The sequence below is a fragment of the Telopea speciosissima genome, chromosome 9 (assembly GCF_018873765.1).
Source record: "Telopea speciosissima isolate NSW1024214 ecotype Mountain lineage chromosome 9, Tspe_v1, whole genome shotgun sequence".
In the NCBI taxonomy this organism is placed as follows: Eukaryota; Viridiplantae; Streptophyta; class Magnoliopsida; order Proteales; family Proteaceae; genus Telopea; species Telopea speciosissima.
Window position 1 is genome coordinate 55,066,285 of NC_057924.1, and position 26,049 is coordinate 55,092,333.

At 39.7% G+C, this 26,049-nt stretch overlaps 1 protein-coding gene across 1 annotated transcript; it reads left to right on the top strand.

Annotated features, from left to right (window-relative positions):
* Positions 1–9,774: 9,774 nt before the first annotated feature.
* LOC122640138 (splicing factor 3A subunit 2) lies at positions 9,775–24,437 on the top strand. Its single transcript, XM_043833283.1, has 8 exons — positions 9,775–9,791; positions 15,259–15,451; positions 15,570–15,739; positions 22,640–22,716; positions 23,194–23,259; positions 23,390–23,464; positions 23,562–23,636; positions 23,807–24,437. The coding sequence occupies exons 2-8, from the start codon at positions 15,300–15,302 to the stop codon at positions 24,263–24,265; spliced, it is 1,074 nt and encodes a 357-aa protein (XP_043689218.1). The 5' UTR covers positions 9,775–9,791; positions 15,259–15,299; the 3' UTR covers positions 24,266–24,437.
* Positions 24,438–26,049: the final 1,612 nt, after the last annotated feature.

Here is a 26,049-nt window from a genome sequence, read left to right on the forward strand (position 1 = left end):
GGAGTTTCTAGGCTGTTGTTGCAGTAAAAAACATTGAGTAGTGTATTGAGCAATATATGAAACCTTAGGTAGGGTATTACTACATGGACGTAGGCAGTTTGGCCGAACCCCATAAATTTGGTGTCTTGTGTCTGCTTTACTTTCATTGCATATATTGGAGTGTGTTTGATTTGCATAGTGGGGTGCACTGTCTGGTAGACCTGACCACATAGTGGTTGCAAGGTGGATGTGCATGTGTGTTGTGATTGGTTGGTACAATTGGATTTGCTTGAAGACATCTCTGTGAGTCATTTTTTAAGGACTATATGGGTATTTCGGTAAATTTCCTATATAGGGTTTCGCTATACATCTGTAGCGAGAGTTCTTTCTTAGTAAATCTGAGAGAGGTGTGAGGAACAAGTGATTGTAACCCTATTCTCCATTGATAGTGAAACAGGTCTCATCTCACCGTGGATGTAGGCAACCTTGCCGAACCATGTAAATCCTTGTGCCTCTTTGATTAATTGTGTTTGCGATGTCCATTCTTCTTTGCATCATGTTAGGTTTTACAAATCATCTCTATGAGTGCAGGCAATGTTGGAAATTAAGGTTTGAATTTGAAGAATTTGTGTAGAAACTTATTCACCCCCCCATCATCTCAATGTCAACCTGGGATCAACAAGATTGTTGAAGCTGAACCCGGCTGAGAGGCAAGGAAGTTTGGTGAAAAATTTGCTCATGGATGCGTTGGCAACACAGTGGGGGCAGAGTTGTAGGAAGAGGAGGAGGAAGAAGATCAAAAAAAAAAAAAAAAAAAAGAAGAAGCGTAAAATGGTCATGTTACAGGAACCCTGGGTTTGTTTAGAAACATACTACTTAGCCATGTCACAACTTAACAGACAGGTGATATGGGCATAATAATGGAAAGTCAAGGGGAGGAATGTTTAATTAGGGCAAAGAATAGGGGAGGGGGATGTAATTTTTCCTTATTTATTTTCTCGCTTCTCAGCGGGATGCCCAGTGGATGCCGGTTGGAGGGCAAGATGCAACTACAGCCTTGACAGACATGGGAGTGTGGCTTCTTCGATTCCACATTAGTCATGCGATGACGGCACGTGGTTGGCAGCCTTTGATTGGGGCGTACCTCACTCACCTTATTTTGCACATTGACATTCACTTAATGACTTGACCATATGACTTGTATATATTTTTAAAATGGAAATTTGCATGCCATGATTTTAGATAGAGTTTTCTCAGTCATTCGATCGCCACCCGCGAGGGCAAGACCTATTACTTTTATCAGGGTTTGGATCATTTACAATTTCAGACTATAAAAACACAATTTGGATAATCTACTGCCCAACAGTATCGTGCAGCGCAAACACAGCAAGGCGGGAAATGACTGCCTTACGCCCACTCGGGCAGGGGTAAGGCGGTCATTTCCCGTCTTGCTGTGTCTGCGCAGCACGGTCCTACAAGGGAGCTTGGCAGTAGAGTTTCAAAACCCGGAACAAGTAGTGGCTAATGCAACAGGGACACACTTTTGCAACCTCCCACAAGTTTGATGGTCTGGTCCTCATGTGGTGGAGGTTGTCAGTTTTTTATCAAGTAGACGATATCAACAAGCATATAATAGGCAAGAATTTGTTTTTCTTCTGAGAGTGATAAGAACACATTTAAGGTTATAGTAGAAATAATGTAGCTAGATTCAACTAATTAACCTGGTTGTGCTTAGTATTAACATCTCACATTGAAAAAATATAAAACAAAAAGCAAAAAAACAAATGCGACAAAGTAATTGCATACCCCTGAACCAGCAGCTGACTTTTCTTCTTCCTCCTTCACCACCCTTTCAGGAACATTGTTGCATCCTCCAACCCTCTTAAACATTCCCTCTTCCTCTAATTGTTGAGGAACAGAATTTGATGCTTCATCCTCAGCTCGTCCACATCGGACCAATTGAAGAAATCTGCTCCCAAAATAGCATTTGGATTATGTTGGTCAGGTTCCCTGTTCTCAAACAAAACCTTCCAGAATTTCACTATGCATACGCCCCCAGATTCAATAGCTAAAATCTCAATAGAATCTTTTCCCTGCAACGGAATCCCAAACCAGTCAAAGCCATTGAAATGGTGAATGTAGATTATATCTCGATTAGTACCCTCAACATTCTCAATTGCCAGCGTATGATAACACCTGATTGTTTTATCTTTATTATGGCGGATATAAGCTGTAATATCTAGATTTAGATTGCCAACGTAACCAATTGTTCGGAACACTGACTGTAATTCCAAAACAATGCACAGAATTAACCACTTTTTAAACATCCCATCATTAGCAATCAAGGAATATCTATTTTGCCATGACCGGTTGGGTAAAAGTGTTCCCTGCAAATCAATGGAAAGGTAAGGAGATGTCAATCATCAAAGTATTAAATTAATTGGCAACTTCTAATAGTTTCAATTTGAATTTGATAGAGTAGAGTGAAAGTACAACCTGGCCCAGTAGCTTCCTTGGAGTACGTGTCATTTTATAGCATCTTCGTGCATTCAATTCTTCCAAGGATTCTGTTCCTTCGAGGCCTCGAATGCCCTCCAGCTTTTCACAACTCTCAAGACATAATATCCTCAAATTTTTCTGCCTTGATAAATCCGGTAGACGTACCAATGAAACGCATTGTTTACAATTAAGTACAACTAAACTTGAGGGCAGTTCCGGGAGGTATTCCAACTCCTCAGATTTATCAAAGACTGTTATCATTTGGCAACAAAGAAATGACTCTTCACTGAGGTGTGACCCAACAAATGACTGTGCTTCGCTGCTTTCATCTAAACTTGAGGGCAGTACCGGGAGATATTCCAACTCCTCAGATTTATCAAAGAATGCACTCCAGTGTGACCCAAAAAATGACTGTTCTACGATACTTTCTATCTTCGAAATGTCTAACTCCACTAAATTCTGGAGCATTGAAAAATCATCAGGAAATTTTGAAATACCGGTTTCTCTCAAGTTAATGATACGCAAACACCTCATTCTCCACATTGATCTTGGTAGCTTCACTAGATCATTGCATTCCCCAGCATCTAATACCTCAAGCTTCTCCAACAGACCAACACTATTGGGCAATGCCTTAATTCTTGACCAATTCAATTTCAGCTCAACCAAAGATTTTAGATCTCCAATAGACTCAGGCAACTCCTCCAATGACCAACACTTACTAAGAATAAGACTTTTTAGCTGACTCAACTGCCCAATGGACTCGTCTAACTTAACTAATGAATAGCAGCATCGAAGATCTAATCGCTCCAGGTAAGGAAACCATGAAAAGTCTGGGGACTTGGACAGATATCTACATTCACTCAAATCGAGAACTTCCAACTTTTTGAACCGCTGTCAAACAAAGAGAAAACATTAAACATTACAGCAATCCATAAAAATTAATAATGAAATGAGAATAAAAAAAATCAAATATTATACCTGATTTTTATCTTGAGGGCTGATATTCCAAGCTTGTTTAATATTGCTCATCGAAAGGTCAAGATAAACTAGTCTCTCATGACGAAAATTGGTTGGTAGAATATCCCAAGGGCAGTTCTTCCACCTGAGCCATCTTAACGCAAAAGGAAGGCACGAAAACTCACCCCTGAATTTTGCTGAACTAATTTCGAGAAATCTTAGCTTGGACATCACCTCAAAGTGTTTACGATCTAGATAAACCCCATCTGGATAAACACTTGTTAAGTTAGATGGAAGGATCATGCCTTCCAGGTCAGTTCCCTACAAAAGAAATAAACCAAAGTAAATTGAAATTGGACACCATAATCCAAAATTAAAAAAATGGGCAGTGATAAGGGTGTAACCCATAGCATTTGGTGTCTTTTTAGAGGCAATGGAATGCACCTAAATCACTGCCAAAAAAATTTTAGAATGTAAAGTGTCACACTCTATATTTTTGTTGTACTTGAGAGAGAGGCATGTGCTTAGGCCTTACCTTGTGTCCATCTAATACTTCCAAGATTTCGTCATGACACCATAACCTACTACGCTTAACCGGCTCCATAAGATTTTCTTCCTTGACAATGTTCCTTCCCATGTCACGGATTTGTTCATGCATCCTCAAGTAACAACCATCAAATTTTAGAAGGGACATTGTAATTAATCTGTGTATTGCAGATTCAGGATGATATCCACAAGCTTCCCATATAGTAATTATTGTTTCTTTCTCCCATCCAATGAAAAAGCATGCAGCATCAAGAAATATGGCTTTTTGATAACCATCTTGTAGATAATCATAGCTTATTTTCAACCTTCTTTGGACTTCTTCATGCGGAATTTTTTTCCACTTTTGTAATGTACTTTTCCACACTTTTTTGCTTCTTACGTTCGATAGGTAAGACCCCAGTAACTCTAGAGTCAAAGGCAACCCATCCGAATAGACTGCCACACTATGTGCAAATTGCATAAAATCTTCAGGTGGTCGGTCCATTGAAAAGGCATGTAAACTAAAGAGTTGAAGAGATTCCTCATAGTTGAATAGTTGAGAAGATCAAGTCATTACATGCTCTCCATAGACACCATACTATAAAGCCACATTAGCTTGCATTTTCACAACCTCGCTTCTTATCAAAGCTCTCAAAGTGCTTTTATCCCTTAATCCAAGAATAAATTGATGAGTCACTCGACATACTCATCCTATATGATAGCACACAACCAAACCATACCCCTTGTTCAAAATGACAAGTTAAGAAGATGTGAAATGGGGTCTCCACAATATTGCCGCATCATAGGTGTTCAGAAAACAATGCCTAGAATGGCGACTTGCAAAAGAAAACAAAAACAAAGAAGACACACAACACCAGAGATTTACGTGGTTCATCCCCAATATGGGAAGCTACATCTGTGGCCAAGCAATAGAACATATTTCACTATCTTTTGGAAATGTTACAAAACCTCTCATACAGCCCTCCTAGAGACAAGATCATTATATAGAGAAGCCCTAACCCGAGAAAGTACAGAAATGCCCCTAGATCTAAAAAATATCAAACCGGACAGGATCAGACCAAAACATAACATATATTCCAAAATATACTGTTTCGAAGATCTCGACGAGCCCAACACAGTATACCTGCCTGTGGCAATGATGTATGCCATTTTTCGATAATCCAAGGTCGTTTCGAGGCCGAAACGGTCCTCCGAAGATCCCAACTACACTTTCTGGATCAAAATCAGGCTTCACCAATAACAATATGCATTTAGAATCAATTGGGATTTACTACCATACCAATTCTTTTTCAAAATCAAATCCAATGCACATCCTTGCCAAAGAAAATTCCTCACGTTTAAATAAAATACTCTGCTATGCACGGAAAAAAAAATTACCATGAGTATCAAAGAAAAAAAAATCTTCTTCAATTCCCAAAAAGTGCAGTGCGATGCAATTTGACCGTTTGGGACTGAGAGCTCGACATTTGGTAGACACAAAATCCAACGGTGCTAAGTTCAAAAAAAAAAATTAGAACAATCGAACTCAGATTGTTAGATGTCGCGCTTGCCAGATGTCGAGATCCCAGACCCAAACTTCATCACACTACACTTTTACAGAATTAAAGAATATTTTAATCCAGTGTCAAACAGCATCATTACCCATAGTTGCCACGGACTCTACGCGGTTCTGTGGCTCCCCGTCTCTCTTCTCTGTGTTGACTTGGGAAGAGAGATAGGATACAGAGCCGCAATTATTAAAAATTGTTAAAAGTGAGGTTGACAAAATTATTTTGCACGTGTTGAGGTAGCCTTAAGAACAAAGGAAGTGCTGACGAAGAGTCATGCCTCCATCTTCATCATCCCATTTCTGATTCTTGGAAACTTAGCCAACAAGTAAACATGAAACATTCAGTTTTATTTTTTAATTAATTTTTCCTTCGTTCCTTTCCGATAATAACCATTTGATATCGAAAGCTGGTTTGATATTTCCTTTTCATTCTCTTTAATTCTCTGCAAATAGCTTATTCTCTGCTGCAACCCCCCCTGTTTTCACCAGCTCTGGTATCCAACAGATAATTAGAAACTTAACTGATTTGATAATTTTGATCATCTTATCAAATCTAGACAGAACTTCAAGGATCATCAATGGCGTCCATAGTTTGCTTCAGAGAACAAATTGAAGGATACAGGGTATGCTTAATTCCACATAACCCATCTTCTTTAATTCTTTTTTGTACAAATTTTTTATGGCTTCACGTGTCTTCTTTGAGATTAATTTTTTTTTCTTTGTTTACTTTGATACCATATTAAGAGTTTTTCATGAAAAAATTTGTTGTTGCAGGAAACCAAAAGCTTAAATGTACCAAAAAATCGTAAAGAAGTGTCAGAGTCAAAGATGAACTTGATGTTCTTGTTGATGATGACTGCTGAGGAACTCCATAAACTTTACCCTGAAGTAGTACCCAGTCTTCCAATTCCAGAACTGAATCAAATGTCCCTGCATCAGGTTTGGCTTTTTTTTTTTTTTTTTTTTTTGGAATTTTGAATGGTAAAAAAGAAAATATTAACTTAGATAAATGACATATATACAAAGTTTTTAGATTGCCCATGTATAGCTAAATTAAGGGCAATAACCATACAAAAAGGATCTCCCTTATTGTCAAAGGAGATATTTTGAGCTATACTATTTATATATAACAAGTCTTTTAAAAGATCCCAAGGCCAAGGAGAAGTAGTTGGAGTTGGAAGGAGATCAGTGATTTATTTGGTTTGAGCACCAAACTTCTTTTATCATCAACCCCATGCTTAAAGCATGATGCAGGCCTGACCGAATACTGACTAATTCTGGTTCCAAAGGAGTGGAAGATATCAAATGTCCTACAGCTAAAAAGGTCAATCTGCCATCTATCAGGAAAATATAAGACCACCCGGCCAAATTTACTCCTGGAATCTGGTACCCTGCACAAATTAAGACTCTGTTTTAGTTATGTTAATTGATGTAATGGGGGTTGTCAAACCCTAAACCGAACCGATGAACCAATTGAACAATCCCAAACTGATTCTTTATTGGTTTTGTTTCGGATTGGATTGTGGAATCGGCTGAAAATTGAAATGCACCTAACATGAAAATTGGACCAAAACGGAACCCAACCCACAAAAATCATATAAAAAACATGTTTTTTTTCCTTTGCATAATTATGTAGATAGAAAATGGTTTTTGTGGGGGAGTGTGGCGCCTGCACCCAGACATAATGGGGGTGAAATGACTGCTCGTCCTACCCCCATGAATTGCAAAATGACCACCTCGCTTGATGCTTCTGCACGTACTCTCATTGGCCTCCACACATGTATAGGGTCCAAATTCAACCACAGGATACACTTCCCCTTGTGTATATATACATGGTAAATCGTTCACTCATCCCCACATTGAAACCGATTGAACCCGACTAAAACCGGACTGAACCGACCGATTGACAACCCTAGATATTTGCATTAGTACCATGACTTTGTTACCTATTCAATGATTGTGTTCTTATAGGGATTGGCACACTTCTACAATGCTCTGAAATCTGTTGGAGATTCAGGGGTTAAGAATCACAAGTGCTTGGCCAAATTTGAATGCAAGGAAAGTAGTGAAATGGAGAACATTGATTCAGAGGACTTTGGTATGTAATCTTTCTTTCCATACAACTTATTCTTAGTAAGAAATATCATCCTAAGATCCAATAATAACTTGTCTAACTGAAGCTGTTAATTCATTGTTAAAGGTGAAAGAGTTTTGAAGAAGCTTGCTTACATGATTAAGATGGCAATGGAACTGTTTGATGAGATGGAAAAGGAAGAAGAAAAAATTAGTGATAAGAGTCCACAGGCTTCCAAATTTGAGGAGATCTTATTAAATGGTTCCTATTCAAACAATGATGGCTCATTTTGTCACTCTCCAGTCACCCCAAATTCAGTATGTGCGAAAAGTGGTGAATTTGCTTATTCCCCAACTCTTAGTCGGCCTCTTAAAACTTCATTTGGGAAATTGAAACCCATCGATCTAAAGCCTCTGCTTGCCTTCACCTTGTTGCCACATTTATCAGCTCCTGGTTCCAAAACCATGAATAAAAGGAGCAAGACATCTGATGAGAGATCTGAACCAGAGACCCAAAAACTGAAGAGCAATTCCATGGCAAAGCCAGACCCAAAAACAAAGGAAGAAAGTGGAGATTGTAGATATGAAACTCAACAGATTACAGTGTCAAGTTCTAATCATATTGCCAATAGCTATACAACTCCTAAGATGGGTGGGAACCCAGTTCCTCCACTATCAGTTGCAGTGAGTGAATCCCCAGTGCAGTCACAGCAGCCAAAACCATTTATGTTGCTGTCAAATGTATCACAAGTCTCACCTCCATCACAGCCATTAGCAACCAAGTCTAAGCCAAATGCATCACTAGCAGCTGCAGCTCCACCACAACAAACACAATTTTATTTGCTACCAAATGTATCAAAACAATCACAACCTCCACCCCCACCACAACCACAACCACAACAACTGACATTGACACGAAATGCACCACCGCCACCAGCACATCCATTGCGTACATTGCCACCGAATGGAACAGAAATCTCAGCCCCAGCCCCTCCTCCACCCACATGTCCATCAAAAGGGTCGTCACGATCACCACCCCCTCCACTGCCGTTGAAGAATGGAGGGGCTCCTCCACCACCAGCACAACCATTACCTACATTGTCACCAAATGCAACAGAAACCTCAGTCCCAGCCCTAGCCCCACCTCTACCTCTACCCACATGTCCATCAAAAGGATCGTTGCCAACTACACCCCTTTCGTTAAAGAATGGAGCAGTTCCTCCCCCACCAGCAGCACAACCGTTGCCCACATTACCAAATGCAACAAAAATTTCAGCCCCACCTCCTCCCACACATCCATCAAAAGGACTGTTGCCATTGCCACCCCCTCCAATTGCACTAAAGAATGGAGGAGCTTCTTCCCCACTACTAGCACAATCATTGCCTACATTGCCACCAAATGCAATAGAAACCTCAGCCCTAGCAGCACCACCTCCACCCACACATCCATCAAAAGGATCACTTCCATCACAACCCACTCCACTGCCGCTGAAGAATGAAGGTTCTTCTCCCCCACCACCAGCGCAACCATTGCCCACATTTCCACAAAATGAAACAAAAACCTCAGCCCCAGCCCCAACCCTGCCTCCACCCACATGTCCATCAAAAGAGTCATTGCCATCGCCACCCCCTCTACTGCCGCTGAAGAATGGAGGAGTTCCTCCCCCACCACCAGCACAACCATTGCCACCAAATCCAACAGAAACCTCAGCCCCACCTCCACCCACTGGTCCATCAATAGGATTGTTGCCATCCCCACCCACTCCATTGCCGTTGAAGAACGGAGATGCTCCTCCCCCTCCACCAGCGCAACCATTACCCACATTGCCACCAAATGCAACAGAAACCTCAGCCCCACCTCCACCCACTCGTCCATCAATAGGATTGTTGCCATCGCCACCCACTCCATTGCCGTTGAAGAACAGAGATGCTCCTCCCCCACCGCCAGTTCAACCATTACCCATATTGCCACCAAATGCAACAGAAACCTCAGCCCCACCTCCACCCACTCCTTTGCCATTGAAGAACAGAGATGCTCCTCCCCCACCACAAGCTCAACCATTACCCACATTGCCACCAAATGCAACCGAAACCTCAACCCCAGCCCCAGCCCCACCTCCACCCACACGCCCATCAAAAGGATCATTTCCATCACCACCCCCTCCATTGCCGCTGAAGAACGGAGGAGGTCCTCCCCCACCTCCTCCAATTGGTGGAACAAAAGCATTAGGTCCCAAGAAAGGAACAAAGTTGAAGAGATCAAGCTTCATGGGTAACCTCTATCGATTGCTCAAAGGAAAAGTAGAAGGATCTAGTATAGATGGTAAATCATCTCATGGGAGGAAGACTCAAATTGGGGGTTCTACAGGTGGGAACAAAAGCATGGCTGATGCTCTGGCAGAGATGACAAAAAGGTCTTCTTTTCCTACTATCAATTTATTACTCTTCCCTTTTCTCTTCTCTCCCTTCCCTTCCCTTCCCTCATTCTTCTTTTCTGTTGATGTTCCAGATCAGCCTATTTCCAACAAATTGAAGAAGATGTTAAAAAGCATGCAACAACAATACTGAAGTTGAAAAAAGCCATCAATTCATTCGAAACAAAGGATATGATTGAGCTTCTCAAATTCCACCAATATGTAGAACACCATCTAGAGGACTTAACTTCTGAGACCCAAGTTCTAGCAAGGTTTGAAGATTTCCCTACAAGGAAGCTTGAAACATTGAGAATGGCAGCTGCACTGTACTCAAGGTTACATTTAATAGTCAAAACTTTAGAGAGCTGGAAGATAGTTGATCCTCTCTGCAAGCTTCTTGACAGAATTCAGTGCTACTTCAATAAGGTAAAATGTTGTTTGTTTCACACAAATCAAAGTAAGAATATTATTCATCTAACAAATATACATACAGATCAAGGTAGAAGTGGATGCCTTGGAACGAATCAAAGATGAAGAATCTAAGAAATTCAAAAGTTGCAACATCCATTTCGATTTCGACATTCTACTGCGGATAAAGGAACTGATTGTAGATGTTTCATCAAATTGTATGGAGTTAGCATTAAAGGTATGTCATCTTTTTGAAATTTAGCCATTAACATTAACAATCCATTCATAATAAGTATTAACTTCTGAGTGCTGGACATTTGGTTTTTATTTCAGGAGAGAAGAGAAGTAGAAGCAGTCATCACTGGAGAAAATGGCAGATCAAAGAGTACTGATGCCCGATTAAAGGCTTGCATAAAGACACTTTGGAGGGCTTTTCAGTTTGCATTTCGGGTCTATACATTTGCAGGTGGACAAGATGATCGTGCTGACAGATTGTCAAGGGAACTGGCCCGCGAAATAGAGAGAGTAAATCATTGTGCAGTTGTATGAACTATGAAGAAGCTTGTAAAATTGTATAAAAAACACTTAAATTCTGCCTCATTTCTTTTCCTCAATTCTTCATTGTATCTATTTTTTGTACTATGAAGATAGTGTAGATACATGTTGTTGGCATTCTTCATTTGGTATATAATCAACCAAAGTGAGTTTCAAGTCGGGAAATAGCCTTAAAGCAAAGCAAGAGTAAAGTTACGTACATTATGACCCTCTCTGGACCCCATAATGGCGGGCCTCGTGCATTGGATTACGCCTTTTATTTAATTTGTGGATAAGTTTGAGATTTAATTAATTAATGGGCAAGAGATTGCTATCCGATCATGTAGCACCTGCACCAGCACATGGGCCAATAAGAGTGCACGCTAAAGCATTTGATTGAATGAGAATTTTTTTTAATTCACTGGGGGCTGAGTAGTAATTTTACACTGTCCAATGTCTTCGCATAGGAACCATGCGACTGGTTAACGTTATTTTTCCCTTAATTATATAAGGGAAAAAGAATCCTGAAAGGCACACCCTATGCCCAGACACAGAAGGGTCCTTTCCCTTTATTTAATTTATTTTTAAAAGGAAAGGAACAACCGATATCTCTCACCTTGATTGCCCTCTCTCTCATTCCAGAGACTAAATTATAATCTTGAGCATAGCATAAAGTCTCTTATCATTCTATCAGATTTCCAATGGCTTAACCAGATTTCATCCTTTAAAACAGTTATGTCATGTTCAAAACAATGTAAAACTGATTTTTCATCCCTCATACTCGATATTTAACATAGTACATCACTGAATGTACATGTATCTTGAATTAAATATTAATTTAATTCACCCACGCCCCTAATAGAAAGGAGAAATAAACAGAAAACATTGTGCAAAAGTACCACAACAAATACATAAAAAGAAAAGGAGGGTTCAATGTTGCAAGCAAGTGCTTTAGATTTAGGCTGGTTTAGGGAGTCTTGAAACATTTTCTCATTAGGATTTTATAGGAGGGTTAACTACGTACGCTATATAAAAGGATGTCTGTTGTCGTCATCTAAGTGGTGAACTTAGAAGTTGTAACTTTCTTTTCATTGCTGCTTGTCAAGTTCCCAAAAGTTCTCTAAATATAGGATGAAAATGAATTTCTTATATTATGTTATTGGCTTGCACATTTTTTTTCTAGTTAAAATGTGAAATGACATTACTTTACTCATATTGAAAAGGGGGAGGAAATGTATAATACTAAAACGGTAAAAAAGTAAGGTTACAACTTCTTTTTTCACCTAATTTGGTATTGTCACAATTTTTCCTTATACAAATATGGGTCCTCAATGTAGTACAATGCTTTTGTAACAAATTAAATTGTGTTTTATGCTGATAACTCCCATCGTTGGCTAAAATTTACTGTCTATTGTGTTGTTGATTAATCTGATTGGATGTCTCAATCCTCTTTTATTTCTTTGTATATAGTGTGGGATCTGCAAGATCGATCACATTAAGATCCTCTCTAGGTAGGGGGTCGTTGGGATCTTCGAGTGAGGTTTCTCCATTTGACATGTGTGTTGGAGAGGATCCAAGGTCTGGTCTCTCTCATGTGCTCTCCCAATTACTCTCTCCAATCCCTCCTTTACTTTTAATTCAAAAGCTATCAATTTTGTTGTTTTTTTTTAAGTTTTTTTTATTAATTCTTCTTCTTTTTTTTGTTGTTCAAACTTCCATTCTTTTCTTCCTCTTTGTGCAATTGAAACCACTTTCAATACTAATCAAACTCATAATCGCACTGGTACGAGACCAACCCATATTGTATTGATATCGATATAATACCATACGCGATATCATTATGATGATCTTGCCATATTGTGGATTGCGTCATATCGCGATTCCACGACAGGGGTGATCAATGATATGACATGATCATCATAACGATATGATACGATCGTTCTACCGATATCCATTTTTTTACGATACCAAAAAATAATAAGAAATAATAAATGATGAAAAAAAATAACAAAATCGATAGCTTTTAAATAAAAGGGAAATTTACACATACCACCCCTGAGGTTTGACGAAAGGATATTTTCACCCCCCAGTTTTGAAAAATTCTGCGTACCCCCCTGAGGTTTGCAAACGGTAACAAATAAGTCCATTTCGTCAGTTCATGCCTAACACTGTTAAAAATTAGACTTGAACTGACGGAATTGCCCTTACAAGAAAAAAAAAAAAAAACACCTGCAACTCATCTTCCCCAATCGATTTGGGGAAGATAAGTTGCAGGTATCCTTGTAGCCTTGTAGGGAACACCATTGAACCGATCCTGATTCACTCGCTTTCCTTTCCCTCTTCCATTTGCTTTAGGTTTTAATCCATTTGTATCTATGTTTCTAGCTTTTGCTTTTAACTCTATGATCAGTTTTATTTCTGTTCAGAATCTAGGGTTTGTTAATTGTTACCGTCTTCAAAACTGTAGTTTAAGTTCAAAGAGTAATAACTAATGGGATTTTATGTTGCTTTGATTAGGTTAAAAAATTTCGGATTCGTGAGCTGGAGTTGTCATTCACGCAAGGTCGCTGGAACTACAAACGATGGGGGTGGATTTGATCCTATATTGAGCACAAATGCGAAACTTCCCGGAGTTGAGTTGTGGGTTGTCTTCGATGTCCCCAAGATCAGGTCGATTCAACCTGGAAAAATTTGACCCACACCTTCTCAGGTCTCTTCTGTGCTTCGATTAACTTCTATGTTCGCACAATTTCCTCCCCATCTCCTTCTTCTCCGCCCGGGTTTCCTCTTCTTCTTCCTAATCTTCTTCTATTTTTTTTGCTGCACATTTCTTTGCACCACAGCCGACAATGGATTCCAGAGAGCTTGAAAAAAATGATGGCAGCCAATGGATCTGATTCTGTGTTGGGTTTGGAAACATGGGAATAAAAGAAAAGAAATAGGGATCCGATGGTTATTGGGAGGGAAAATGGAAAAGGAAATCAAAGACATGATGGGATCAGAAATGATAAATTAGTTGAGGATGGGTGTGGTCATGGCTGGAATTCAGATTGGGGTTTTGTTTAGACAAGGATGTGGGTTAGATTAGAAGTGAAAAGTAATGGAGAGGAGAATCAGTGATGGTGGGATGAGGGTTTTCAGAATGAAAAGGATAAAAAATTAAAGAGAAAAGAATAGGGATGAAAGGAGAAATAGGGGTTAGTGGAGATGATGGCGGTTTTAACAGAGATGGGTTTTGAGAGAGGGTCGGTGATGGGGTTTCGGAAATGGAAGATCTATTAGCTTTTGGGCTTGGAATCATCTACTACTTATGCTTCTCCACATTGGAGCTTTCGACCATTCTCGAGTACCCTTAGATATGGTGCTCTGCCATGGGAGGTTGTTTTTACTAAGAACCTAACTCCCTGGTTGAAGTTGCTTCCTTGTCGAGATAAAGTTGGGTTTGTTGTTCTAATGGACAGACCTTCTATCTATAGCCTGCAACTCATCTTCCCCAAAATCGATTGGGGAAGATGAGTTGCAGGTGTTTTTTTTTTTTTTCTTTTCTTGTAAGGACTATTTCGTCAGTTCAAGTCTAATTTTTAACGGTGTTAGTCATGAACAGACGGAATGGACTTATTTGTTACCGTTTGCAAAATTCAAGGGGGTACGCAGAATTTTCCAAAACGGAGGAGTAAAAATATCCTTTAGTCAAACCTCAGGGGTGATATGTGTAAATTTTCCTAAATAAAAAATAGGAAAGGATTGGAGAGAGACCCTAGGATCCTCTCTAGCACACGTGTCAAATGGAGAGACTTTATTGAGAGATCCCAGGTAGCCCCGGAGGGGATCCAAATCCGGATCGGGCTCCTCTCCTGCGATCCTAGCACCGAAGTAGTGTACAAGGAGACATCCAACGGTGCTGGACTACTGGGCACGCGGGATGTGTGCTTCCTCGGCGCTGGGTCGCAGAAGAGGAGCCGAATTCTCCAAATCCTTACAATTTACAACTCAAATAATATCTTTCTTCTGACCAATAAACCCCAACCCCTTCTCTCTCTCTTTACTTCGCTCTCTCTCATTCTTCCTTCTGAAACGATTCGCAACCGAGTTTTGCTAAAGCCCTGAAATCGCCGCCCATCAACCATCGTAGCCACCGTTTCTGCTGTACTCCGCGATTCTTTTCAACCTAATCCTGACTATTTTCGCTCTGGTTTTGTCGTCACCGGCGACCTTCAAGAGCAGCTGCAGACACCGGAGATTCAGTTTCTGATTGAACTATTCATCCAATTAAACACTTATCTTTGCTGCGAGAAGCAGAAATTGTTTTCTTGTACGGTTAAGAGAAGACAGAGAGGAGAATGGATAGAGATTGGGGTGCGAAGCCCGGTGGTGGAGGCGCAGCCTCCGCTCAGAATGAAGCGATCGACAGGAGAGAAAGGCTCAGAAGGCTAGCGCTTGAGACCATCGATCTGGCAAAGGATCCCTATTTCATGCGCAATCATCTCGGCAGGTTTGTTCTTCATTTCTTGAAAAACCCTAATAACAACTTTCTTATCCGCTTCTCATTTGGTGAGTGAACGATTGGTTTATTGTGGATTTCTTTGTTTTGGTGTGTTTCTGTTTAATAGCTATGAGTGTAAGCTTTGCTTGACATTGCACAATAATGAGGGAAACTACTTGGCTCACACACAAGGGAAGCGCCACCAGACCAATTTGGCCAAGCGAGCTGCCCGTGAAGCTAAAGAAGCACCTGTGCAACCCCAGCCACACAAGCGGAAGGTCTCCCTGCGCAAGACAGGTTCTCCCCCATCACTTATGTTTGTAGTTGGATTCTTATACTTCAGTCTGTTCACTAATTTTGTTGTTAATATTAGCTATGAAAGTTTGTGAAATGTGTACTTATTGATGTGAGTAGTATTGAAACATGAGTGGAGTGGCATGGAAATGGAGTTTCAGTATGTATAGCTTGTATTAGAATTTCATAGGCTGCATAATCTGCTTCCAAAGCTGAAATCTTGAGTCTGGGGATTCACTGAAAATAGTGATTATTCTGTTTTTGCTTTCTTATTCTTAGTTGATTAGTGTTTGACATTTAACCTTTTGCTTTTGTGTTCTCTAATGAGAAGCTAGGCTTTACTCAAAAAAAAAAAAAAAAAAAAAAAAAGAGAAGAGAAGCTAGGAACATTATTCAAACAGATTGAACAAACACATTTGCCCAAAGTTTGAGAGTTCAAAGCTGGATTCAATCATATCTGAAGTTTTTCTTGGGTGCTGCTTATGTGATAATGAAATATATTATGTTGTCTCAAAGAATTTTCACTTTACACTTTAGATAGGTTGAGTATTTTGTTGTTAGATGGTGAAAATTCCATGGGACTTTGAAAATATCTGGAGAGGAAACCCCCCCCCCCCCTTGCACACATTGAAGGATCATCCTTGAAGTGAATAGGTTGGATTTGTTCAGATGCAGAACAGCTTTGAAAGATTTGGTGAGGAAATGGAATCAATCTTGTTTTATTTGGTTGAAAATTAGGTAATCCAGAAACTTAATTGAATAGATGCTTTTGAGGAACCTTTTCAGATTAAATGGGACTAATAGACAGGGATCTGCATATCAATGGCCTCACTTGCAGTTGGTAAGAATGGTTCTGGGATTTTCTTTTTATGTTGAGAGGTCAGAAGGTCTTTTTCTTTGTTAAGGAGATTCCCTCTATCGTTTCATTTCTGTTGTAGTTCCAACAGCATTGGGTATTGCTTATTTGGGGAGGGATTGTGGGTGATTGATGTCTTATCTGTGAGTCTTAATGGCCTTCTTATTTCCTTCTTCAATCTGTAGATGACTTAATATTTCAGTTCTGATGAGCAGTTGACGTATTCTAGCTGCACCTTAAAGTGCTAGCTATAGCTGCCCCTAGAAATATTGCCATTGCTTATTACTCGATTTGTTGGAGGAAATTTTGTCAAATATGTGTCTACGAATTCAGATAAGTAGTGAGTCCTTGCACAACTTCCTTTAGGATGTGGTAAATTTTCTCCCCCCCCCCCTTTTTTTTTTTTGCTCTTTTTATGCTTATTTTAGTTTGCTTTTAGGCTTTTGATCATAGATGTCCAAGGTGTGAGCCTGTGATGGGTGAATGGAACAAGAACGCCGGGTTCTTGCAAATATATATATATTTTTTTTGGGAAGGCGAGCCGAGATGAGTGGTGAAATGGCTGGTTTACATTATCTCGGCCGAGATCTCGGTTCACTTAAGTTCCTGGCTCATATAAAATGTGGAGATCTCGACCCAGACTAGTCGAGATCTCGCTGGTCTCGACAGAGAACCCCTAGAAAACCCAATTTGCATGGTTTTGATCCCATTTTCCACTGAAAATTCATTGGATTGCACGAAGAAGCTTCATCTAACATGAGTGTAGATACTACTAGTGAGTGTCGGACATGAGTATGAAGACCATGCTTGAAAGTTTCGGAAGCATGAGTATAGATACTACTAGTGAGCTTCAATCGTGGCATGCATCTCAGCCAATATGACTATGAGTATGGCCATGAGAGCACCGGTTATGAATGTAGTGGCTATAATCAGGTTGGGCAGCCGGAGTCAGTATACTTTGCACATGAGTTTGACAGTCAGAGTACTAGGTCAGGTTTTGTGGACGGCATATTCGCAGTCCCAACCCAGCCATACATGCCGATGGTAGTTCAACAGCCTGGTGGTAGTAGCAGTGGATTGATCTCATCGCAACCGCCTCTTCCATACCCCAGGATAGGGTATCTTTAGTTAGTTGATGACAACACTTATATGAATTATGTCCAAGACTACGTGCGATTCTTCAACAACACTATGACATGGGAATCCTATGTGGCATATTCAGAGGCTTACATGATTCGGCAATATGGCTTGGGATGATAGAGGTATATGTTAAGATTGATGTATTTTACATTTCTAATGCTTATTTAAGTTGTTTTATATTAATTGTATGCTTTGATTGCTTTCTATTACTAAATTATGTGTAGAATAGGGCCTATTAGTACGTCATAGCCCACCAAACTAGGCTCCGAAGTCAAACTCCTATTTGGACTTTGATTTTGATAGTGCCATTGTGTTTAACTGGCCCAAAATAGGCTGTATACCAAGTTTCCATCAAACTAGGTCAAAAACCCACCAAAACCATCAACAGAGTTCAAAAAAAAAAATGCAACAACTCACCGAGATGTTGGTCCAACTCGGTTTTTTGGCTGGGTGAAACCAGTACCGAAACCGAGCTCTCAAACCATGGATGGGTGCTTCCTTTGTAATGTCATGCTGTGGTCTTTGGGAGGAGTAGAATGAATAAAACCATAAATTGTTAAGACCAAATTCGATCCTATAAAAGTTGGTGGAAGAAATTTTCTGTACTTTTTTGTCAATATTTGATCCTTAATTCTGAGGAGTTAGTTACTTAGTTTTTCTAATAAGTTCTTCTCTAGGCGAGAAGTTTATGATGCTTATTTTTAAAAAAGGCTTAGAAGTCGATGGTGGAAATTTTGGAGGGAAAATTACTTGATTTTACAAACAATTGTTGAATTTACCAAACTACACAGTTTGAAAAGAAAGCAAAGCTATACAAAAGATGGGTATTAATGAACTATTGATAACAGTGCTCGCCATATGTATTCTGGGCTTTGAAGATATTTTCAAACCATTACAACATTCTATCATGGTGGAAAATAGTCTGAAATCATGTGATGCACTGCAGAGATGCCACGGTGGCAATTACATTTACAAAGTACTTTAATGGAGGTCTCCAACCGTACTTTAATGGAGGTTCTAAGACCACTGAAGCAGAGGTGTCACCACCACCGTCACACCTCACACTTTTTCCCTTGTTTCAACACTCCATCCCACTTCTTCAACTGTAGCCCAAATGCACTAACCATAGCTATCACCATGTCTAGGCGACCCAAGGCATTGGATGGGGCCTGGCGACCAAGGTGCCTGGACGCCTTGACAACTATGGCACTAAATATTCTTCTTGCCTTCTCCTCGGTCAGACGCGTCTACTTTGTAAAACTGATACTGGGTTCTACCATTTTGTAATGGTTCTAGTTGATTTCGAACCCTAAGTTTGGAAGCTATGCAAAAATAATTTACCCCTAGTGAAGTAGTTTGGTGGAAAACTAAAACCACACCCAGGAATTGCTAATAGATTTAATTTTGGCTGGGAAGTGTGCTGGGCTTCATTGGTGTCGGTATTTATATATATATAGAGGGATATTCCCGACCCCCATTGATCTCTGAAACCAGACTCTAAAATGCCATTGCATAAGACCTCCAGACTCAAAATGAAGCTGAGAGATTACTCACCCACTGTTGAATTATGTACACCAGAATACCATGTGGGTATTCTGGTCCTCAGGTCCTTTTAGGTTGTTTATTTGTTATTTTATTAGGTATTGCCTGCTCCTCTTATAGAGTCAGCTAGTGTAGGGGTAATTCTGTCCCCTTTGTATTTTTCTATTTATTATAAATAAAGAGCTTGTCTGATCGATCAGATCACTCAAGCATTACATTCTATCGCGTAGTCTTCTTCCATCTTTTTTCCTCTCTAAAGTTACTGGTTACAGGTCCAAGGGTTTTCTACACCCTCCATGTATGGAGGTGATGTTGATCACAGGTCCATGTGTAGCTGTAGGAACAAGCCCTAAAACCAGCTTAGTTTAGTTGTGGGATTCAACTGTTGTGACAGGTAGCCTGGTCTGATGATGTGGTAGGTTTTTGTTGGTTTGATGGAGCATCTCTATCAAACCCATGGACGAGTTTTTTTTCAAGCGGGGGAGAATTGATGCAGATAAGTCACCTAAAGGGCTTATTTTATTGAAAATAAGCTTTGGGTTGGGTTATGTATGTATTCGGCTTTTGATCTATGTGTTTATTTTGTAATTGGCCAATTTAATAAGACTAAAATATAGGTAGAAAGTAGGAAAACGGGATTTACTTCATTAGTTTAGTTAGAGCCCTGCTTTGAGTATGTTTCTTTCATTTTTTTAGTTTCCTAGTCAGATTATGTTACCTTATTAGCTAAGGGTTGTGTTAGGCCTTTCTTTTAGTGTTTTGAGTCTGTTTTTGAGTCTTCTATGTAAGTTTATAAGGGGTTACAGCTTTGTACACGAATTTGAATAATAGAAAGTTTGCTTATGCAATGGTTTTTTTTTTTGTGGTGAAAAAGAAACTTTACTAACTGAACATAATACTTACATTTTCATCAAGTTCCTCTGAGGTAGTTGTTGTAAGTCTAGCATACCTGGCAAGTCTATCAACTGGAATAATATAAGATCTTGGTTGTTTTAAAATTCTTACAGACCGGAGGGATGAAATAAGATGGGAAATATCAAAAAGTTACTGATAAGGTCAAGGATAGTCATCTGGGTTCTCAATCCAGTCCACAAGCTCCTGCGAATCAATCCAAGCAGTTACTTCTTTGCAGTCCAATGAAAGTGCTCTTTGGAACCCTGCTTGCAATCCTCGGAGCTCCGCTTCTTGGGTGGACCCTACAGAACCAGAATACATAGAGCAAGCACAAAATTTGTTGTTATAAACAATAACAAAACCCCATCCCCCATAAGCTGTTGAAGGACAGAAACTGCCATCAGAAACAATAACACAGGTCTCGTCTGAACCCAATTTCAAGTAATCAGATTTGGAAAATCGCTGGCTAGATGATTGCGGTATGGGAGGGCAGGTAGTGATAGTGTTTTGTAAAGTCAAAGGATAGAGTTGTAAATCACATACCCACTGCATGATATTTCTCATGATCTGTTGAGGGTTGAGAGACCGATTGTTAAACAAAACTTGGTTTCTATGAATCCAGATAAAATACAATGTGATACAGATAATACCAAGGATATAAGAATCATTCGGCCAATTTGAGGTGTTCGTATGGAAGAAAAGAGTCAAGGCTTCCAGCAAAGTGTTACCTGTAATTCTCTCAGTTCTTAACCCAAGAGGACCCGCCGCCCAGATACGTTTTGAAAAGTCACAAGAAAAGAAAAGATGCCAAAGAGTTTCATTGGCAGTCAAGCAGAAAGGGCAGCGATTAGTCAACTGTTCCTGCCAAAACAGTTTGGATTGAGTAGGGATTCCATCATGAATCATCCTCCAAGCAAAAATAATGAATTTAGGTGGGATCTTTAAATGCCAGAAATGTTGAAATCCTGAGATAGGCTGGTGAGAGGCTTAGGGTGAGATGCCCATTCCATTCCCCCATCCCCTTCCATCGGTTCTTGATTCCAAACCTAGTTTGAGTCAAATTGAGTTCAAGAGTGCTAAAAGCTTCTGAGATTTCTCTCAACTGATTGTCACATCGATTTCTTGAAGATTTCTGCATCAAGAACATTGCTGCCAGGGTACAACTCCATCAACCGAATCAGCAGAGACAACCCTAGCATAGGTTTGGACAATTAATAACCCAATTGAAACAAACCCAAAAATAAATAAAAAACAACTGAAAACCATAAAGTATTTCCCTTTCATTAAAAAAAGTTGTTGTGGGGTTGGGGGCAGGTACTCTATCACCCAAAATAAAATGAAGTCCATCCTATCGGCTCCTTTATATTGGAAAACATGTTTTCTTGCCAGCATTAGGGCTAAATTATGTTGGAACAAAAAGGATAAATTCAATGGATAATAAAATATTATATTATAATAGAGCATGAAAAAAATTAGCAAACTCTGCCAGTGTTTTGCTGCCGGCTCCAAGCCCGAATAAAGGAGGATTGGTGCGTCAGGTTGGCAGCCGGCACCAAGAAATCATTAGCCAAATCATTTTTGCATGGATCCTAGAACCTTACATTTTCAACCTTATGCTAGAGCATTCTCAGAAGCGATGCACTACACTTTGATGTAGGAGTAGCGAATAGTGAGCAAGGGTTAGCTAGGGCGTCCCCTATAAGTGACGGGTCGTTTTGGTGCTCTGATGCAGTGATAAGTAGGCAAGGGTTCTCGCATCATGGGCGAGTGCGTGTAAAGAAGCTAGTTTAAAAGCGTGGGAGTAGATTAGCATCTTGGAATATAGGATCTTTAACTAGTAGGAGTCTAGAACTGATAGATGTTATGAGGAGAAGAAGGATGAGCATAGCTTGTATTCAAGAGACTAGGTGAAAGGTGGAAGGGAAAAATTCTATGAAATTGATTTAGGGGAACTTAATAGCCGGATATAAGGTTGCCATATATGAAGTACAACAGTTAGCTGACCCCATTTTGTTGGGGATAACGCTTGGTTAAGCTGTATATGAATTATGAAGTGCAACAGTTTGCATTCATGTTCCTGTCTTGTTTTTAGCAATTTTCTTGAATGGTGATTAATTTATTTCTCTAATGCAAGCTTTTGGTTTTGTAGTGTTATTTTTCTTTTCTTTTATTTTCATTGTCATATTTTTGACATGTGCTGATCGAGAAAGAGTTGTAGAAGAATGTAACCGTTTGTGACTTAAAATTACCCTTGTAACTTGGTCCAGTTATGATTCTAGTAACAGTGTTAATTCTTAAGGCTGTGTTTGGTATGCATTCTGGGTCGATTTCGCATTCTCGGATTATAAAAATAGTTGTATTTATCGTCCGAGAATGCAAAATTGACGCAGAATGCATTCCAAGAATGCATACCAAACACAGCCTTAATCTTATTTTGCAATGTAGCTAATAAACTTACATTGTGGTTGCAGTCAAGATTGGAAGGCCTGGATACAGGGTGACAAAGCAATTTGATCCAGAGACGAAACAGAGATCTCTTCTTTTCCAGGTCCTTTTTTTCCCAATTGTTTTGTATATATTTCTATAGATTGCTCTCTTTGGCATAGTTTATATTATGTTAATGACCTATTTATGAATGATCAATTATGATAATAGGTTATGGGCTATAAACAATAATCATTTGGTTACTACTAGACATAATAGATTATATAATGAAAAATAGGTTTGGTATGCTTAAGTGAAGAAATGTTCATTAATGGTTCCAACAAACGTTAACAGTTTCTGGTGATAAATCATAAAACTCTTGAGCTGTTTAAGAATTGATGCTTATATTGATTGTTTGTGTCAGATAAACATAAATTTGAACTATACCAAAGAGAGCCTTAGTTACAACTACTTTTAACTTTTGCTTAACTGATATGCTTAGTGCCTAGAGGTGAGATATCCACATTACTATTTGGATGTCATTTATGTTGTATTGTGAAATAGCTTTAACTTTCTGTGGTGATCTTGAAATATGTTGCAGATCGAATACCCTGAAATCGAAGACAATTCAAAGCCACGGCACCGTTTTATGTCATCCTTTGAACAGGTATACTCTGCCCTTGGAATTCTTTCTCCCAACTAACTTGTATGCTTGGTCATCTATTAGCAACATATTTCGAAGTCTCTCCTGGAGGCAAAACAGTAATCTCATTTCCTCTCTTTTTATGGGTACATAGAGGGTACAATCCTGTGATAAAAGGTACCAGTATCTTCTGTTTGCAGCTGAGCCATACGAAATCATTGCGTTCAAGGTACAGTAATGTTAACACAATTAATGTTATCAACCTTTTTCTCTTCCAATTATTTCAAGTAACTTTCATTGTTTATGAGTGTCTATTCACTTTTCAGGTTCCTAGCACAGAGATTGACAAATCCACGCCCAAGTTCTTTTCGCATTGGGATCCTGACTCAAAAATGTTCACGGTTCGTCTTAATTCAAAAACGTTTTCAACCTTTTTCCCTTCTAACTATTTATTTTTGAAACCTGATCTCCCAGAAAATCCAACTAGCTTTTTTTATGTTATGTCAGTTTCGTAACAACTTTATCTGTTTTATAACAAGTTTATCTGACATCAAACTTGTGTACTGCACAGTTGCAACTGTATTTCAAGGTGAAGCCACCAGAAGCAAATAAGCCTCCACCTCCACCTGTTCCTGGTTCCATTGCCAATGGCACAGCAGCTCCTGGTGTTCCTCCAAGGCCCTTGCCTCCCCCACCTCAAGCTCCACCTCCACCACCACAGGGGCTCCCTCCTGGTGCACCCATTGCAAATCCTCCGAGAGGTCCACCACCTGCTCCTGGATCTGTACCACCGCCGCCTCCATCGACAGCAAATGGTCCTCGACCCATGCCTCCTGGTGGTACTCCTCCAGTCCCACCCCCACCTCTGGTTGGTAGTGGTACGATGGCAAACTTCACTCCAGGCACTAGGCCCCCCTCAATGATGCCTCCACAAGGTTTTCAGGGCCAGCAGATGCAAGGCCAGGGAACTCATCCTCCACCACCTCCACCCCATATGGGACAACAGCTCCCTAGGCCACCAATGTCTTAACATCTCATGAATCTTCCGTGGGAGTCTTGTTGCTTAGTTTTGTTTATCTCCGAGATGAATCTGCTACAGAATCTTAATAGTTTCAGATTTACAGCGGCTGAACAATGGAAATATTTATAGTTTACCAATGAATATGGGATCTAATTAGTTAATGAGCTTTAATGTCTTGGAACATTTGAATATGGGCTCGGATATGCAATGAATACTTGCAGCCACAAATGGTCTCGGATATGTTCTAGGGTTGATTGAGAGTTTGATCGCTCTTTCTTCTCCCTAGAATTTAAGCCATTTTGTTGTGATGCTTGATCCAATGGTAGAGTAGAGAGCCCAAGGGGATTTATTTTGTTTTCAAGCAGTTTCAAGCTACTCAAATTTGAATTTTGATTGGTTAAGATGGGGGAATTATATGGATAGACTACATATTACATTTGAGACCCAATTTTATGGTCCTATAATGCTGTTTCCCTCTTTTATTTTTCAGCATATCAAACAAAAAATTACTTTGTAAAGCATAAAAAAATTATGTTGTGGACGAATGATTCTGATCTGAAATAGATCCAACTTTCAAGGTGAAATGATGATGCAAATAATGTGCCCACTAAAGTATTGCCAAGTGTCTGAAAAGCTGTTTCAGTTGCAACACTTCTCAATTGCACTTCAGATGGATCCTTGTTGCCTTTGTGTTTTAATTACGGTTATTTATTTATTATTCACAATAAGTGAGAGGGTTGGGTATGCTGTCAGCTTTCGACAAATTAACGGCATATACTAATCGCAAGGCTGGAAACAAGGGGTTGGGCACTTATGCTCAGTCTTTTCCCTTGCAATAATTTGAGGGACATTTTTCATCCCAACTTTATTTATAGTCTTCTTAATAGTAGAAGTAGGCAACAAATCTACCATGTGGTTTGCTTTCGCATAAACATGAGGTTCCGTTTGGTTGTAAGAGAAGTTAAAAGGGAAGGGAAGTGAAATTGTTTAAACCTAAAAATGAAACTTTCGTGATCATTGCAACATTATTGCATAGCCTAGTGTAGGAGCCATGTAGCCTAGCAGCAACCTCCTTCCCCAATTTGATATGAAATGATTTTAAGTTAGTAATATGATCATGTGTGGTAATAATTTCAAAAAACATATAATTATTTTTTAGATACGAAATTTTTCACTTCTATTCCATTTAATTTCCCTGATGGGTAAATTTGACTACTATTGTACATCTCAAAAACTGCATGCAATCTGTGATGAGTACTGAAATAAACGAAGGAATGTGTTTAGTAGGTTGCTGAAGTACTGATATGAGTTCCTCACTACCTCCTCCCATTTCCACCAATTCATAGTTTTTCATTGTCTGAGCCTCTAGAGCTTGCATACATTCGCTGACCAATAGGAGTGTGTGCACAAGCATCATCTTGGGTGGGATTTTCGCTTTTCCATGAGGTAGGGTGGTATTTTTGCATGCTTCTGTGTCTAGGCGTAGGAACCACGGGGGCCACGTGGCCAGGTAGCGTTCTTTTCCCCTTTATATATTATCAACATAATTGGAGCCTTCATTCCAGCTTGAGGCTTTCTAAACAGGCCTGTTTGGCTGGAATTACAGGCTCATTTCAGGTCCAATCAGGATGGTCACTTAGCCAATAAATCAAGGCCTTTCCTCAGTTTAGCCTGGTCTGGTCCATACCCTAACTCTCTATTCCAGGCTTCCAGCCCAGATTGTGTGTATGATTTCTCATAGAGTCATAGGGGGGGATTTCCGGACGGTTCTCGAAAGTTAGGGAGTCTTCTGT

Coding starts and splice junctions, on each gene's coding strand:
- LOC122640138 (XM_043833283.1), top strand. CDS start 15,300: ATGGATAGAGATTGGGGTGCGAAGCCCGGTGGTGGAGGCGCAGCCTCC. Junction 15,740..22,639: donor GGTCTCCCTGCGCAAGACAG/GTTCTCCCCCAT, acceptor TTGTGGTTGCAG/TCAAGATTGGAAGGCCTGGA. Junction 22,717..23,193: donor AGAGATCTCTTCTTTTCCAG/GTCCTTTTTTTC, acceptor AATATGTTGCAG/ATCGAATACCCTGAAATCGA.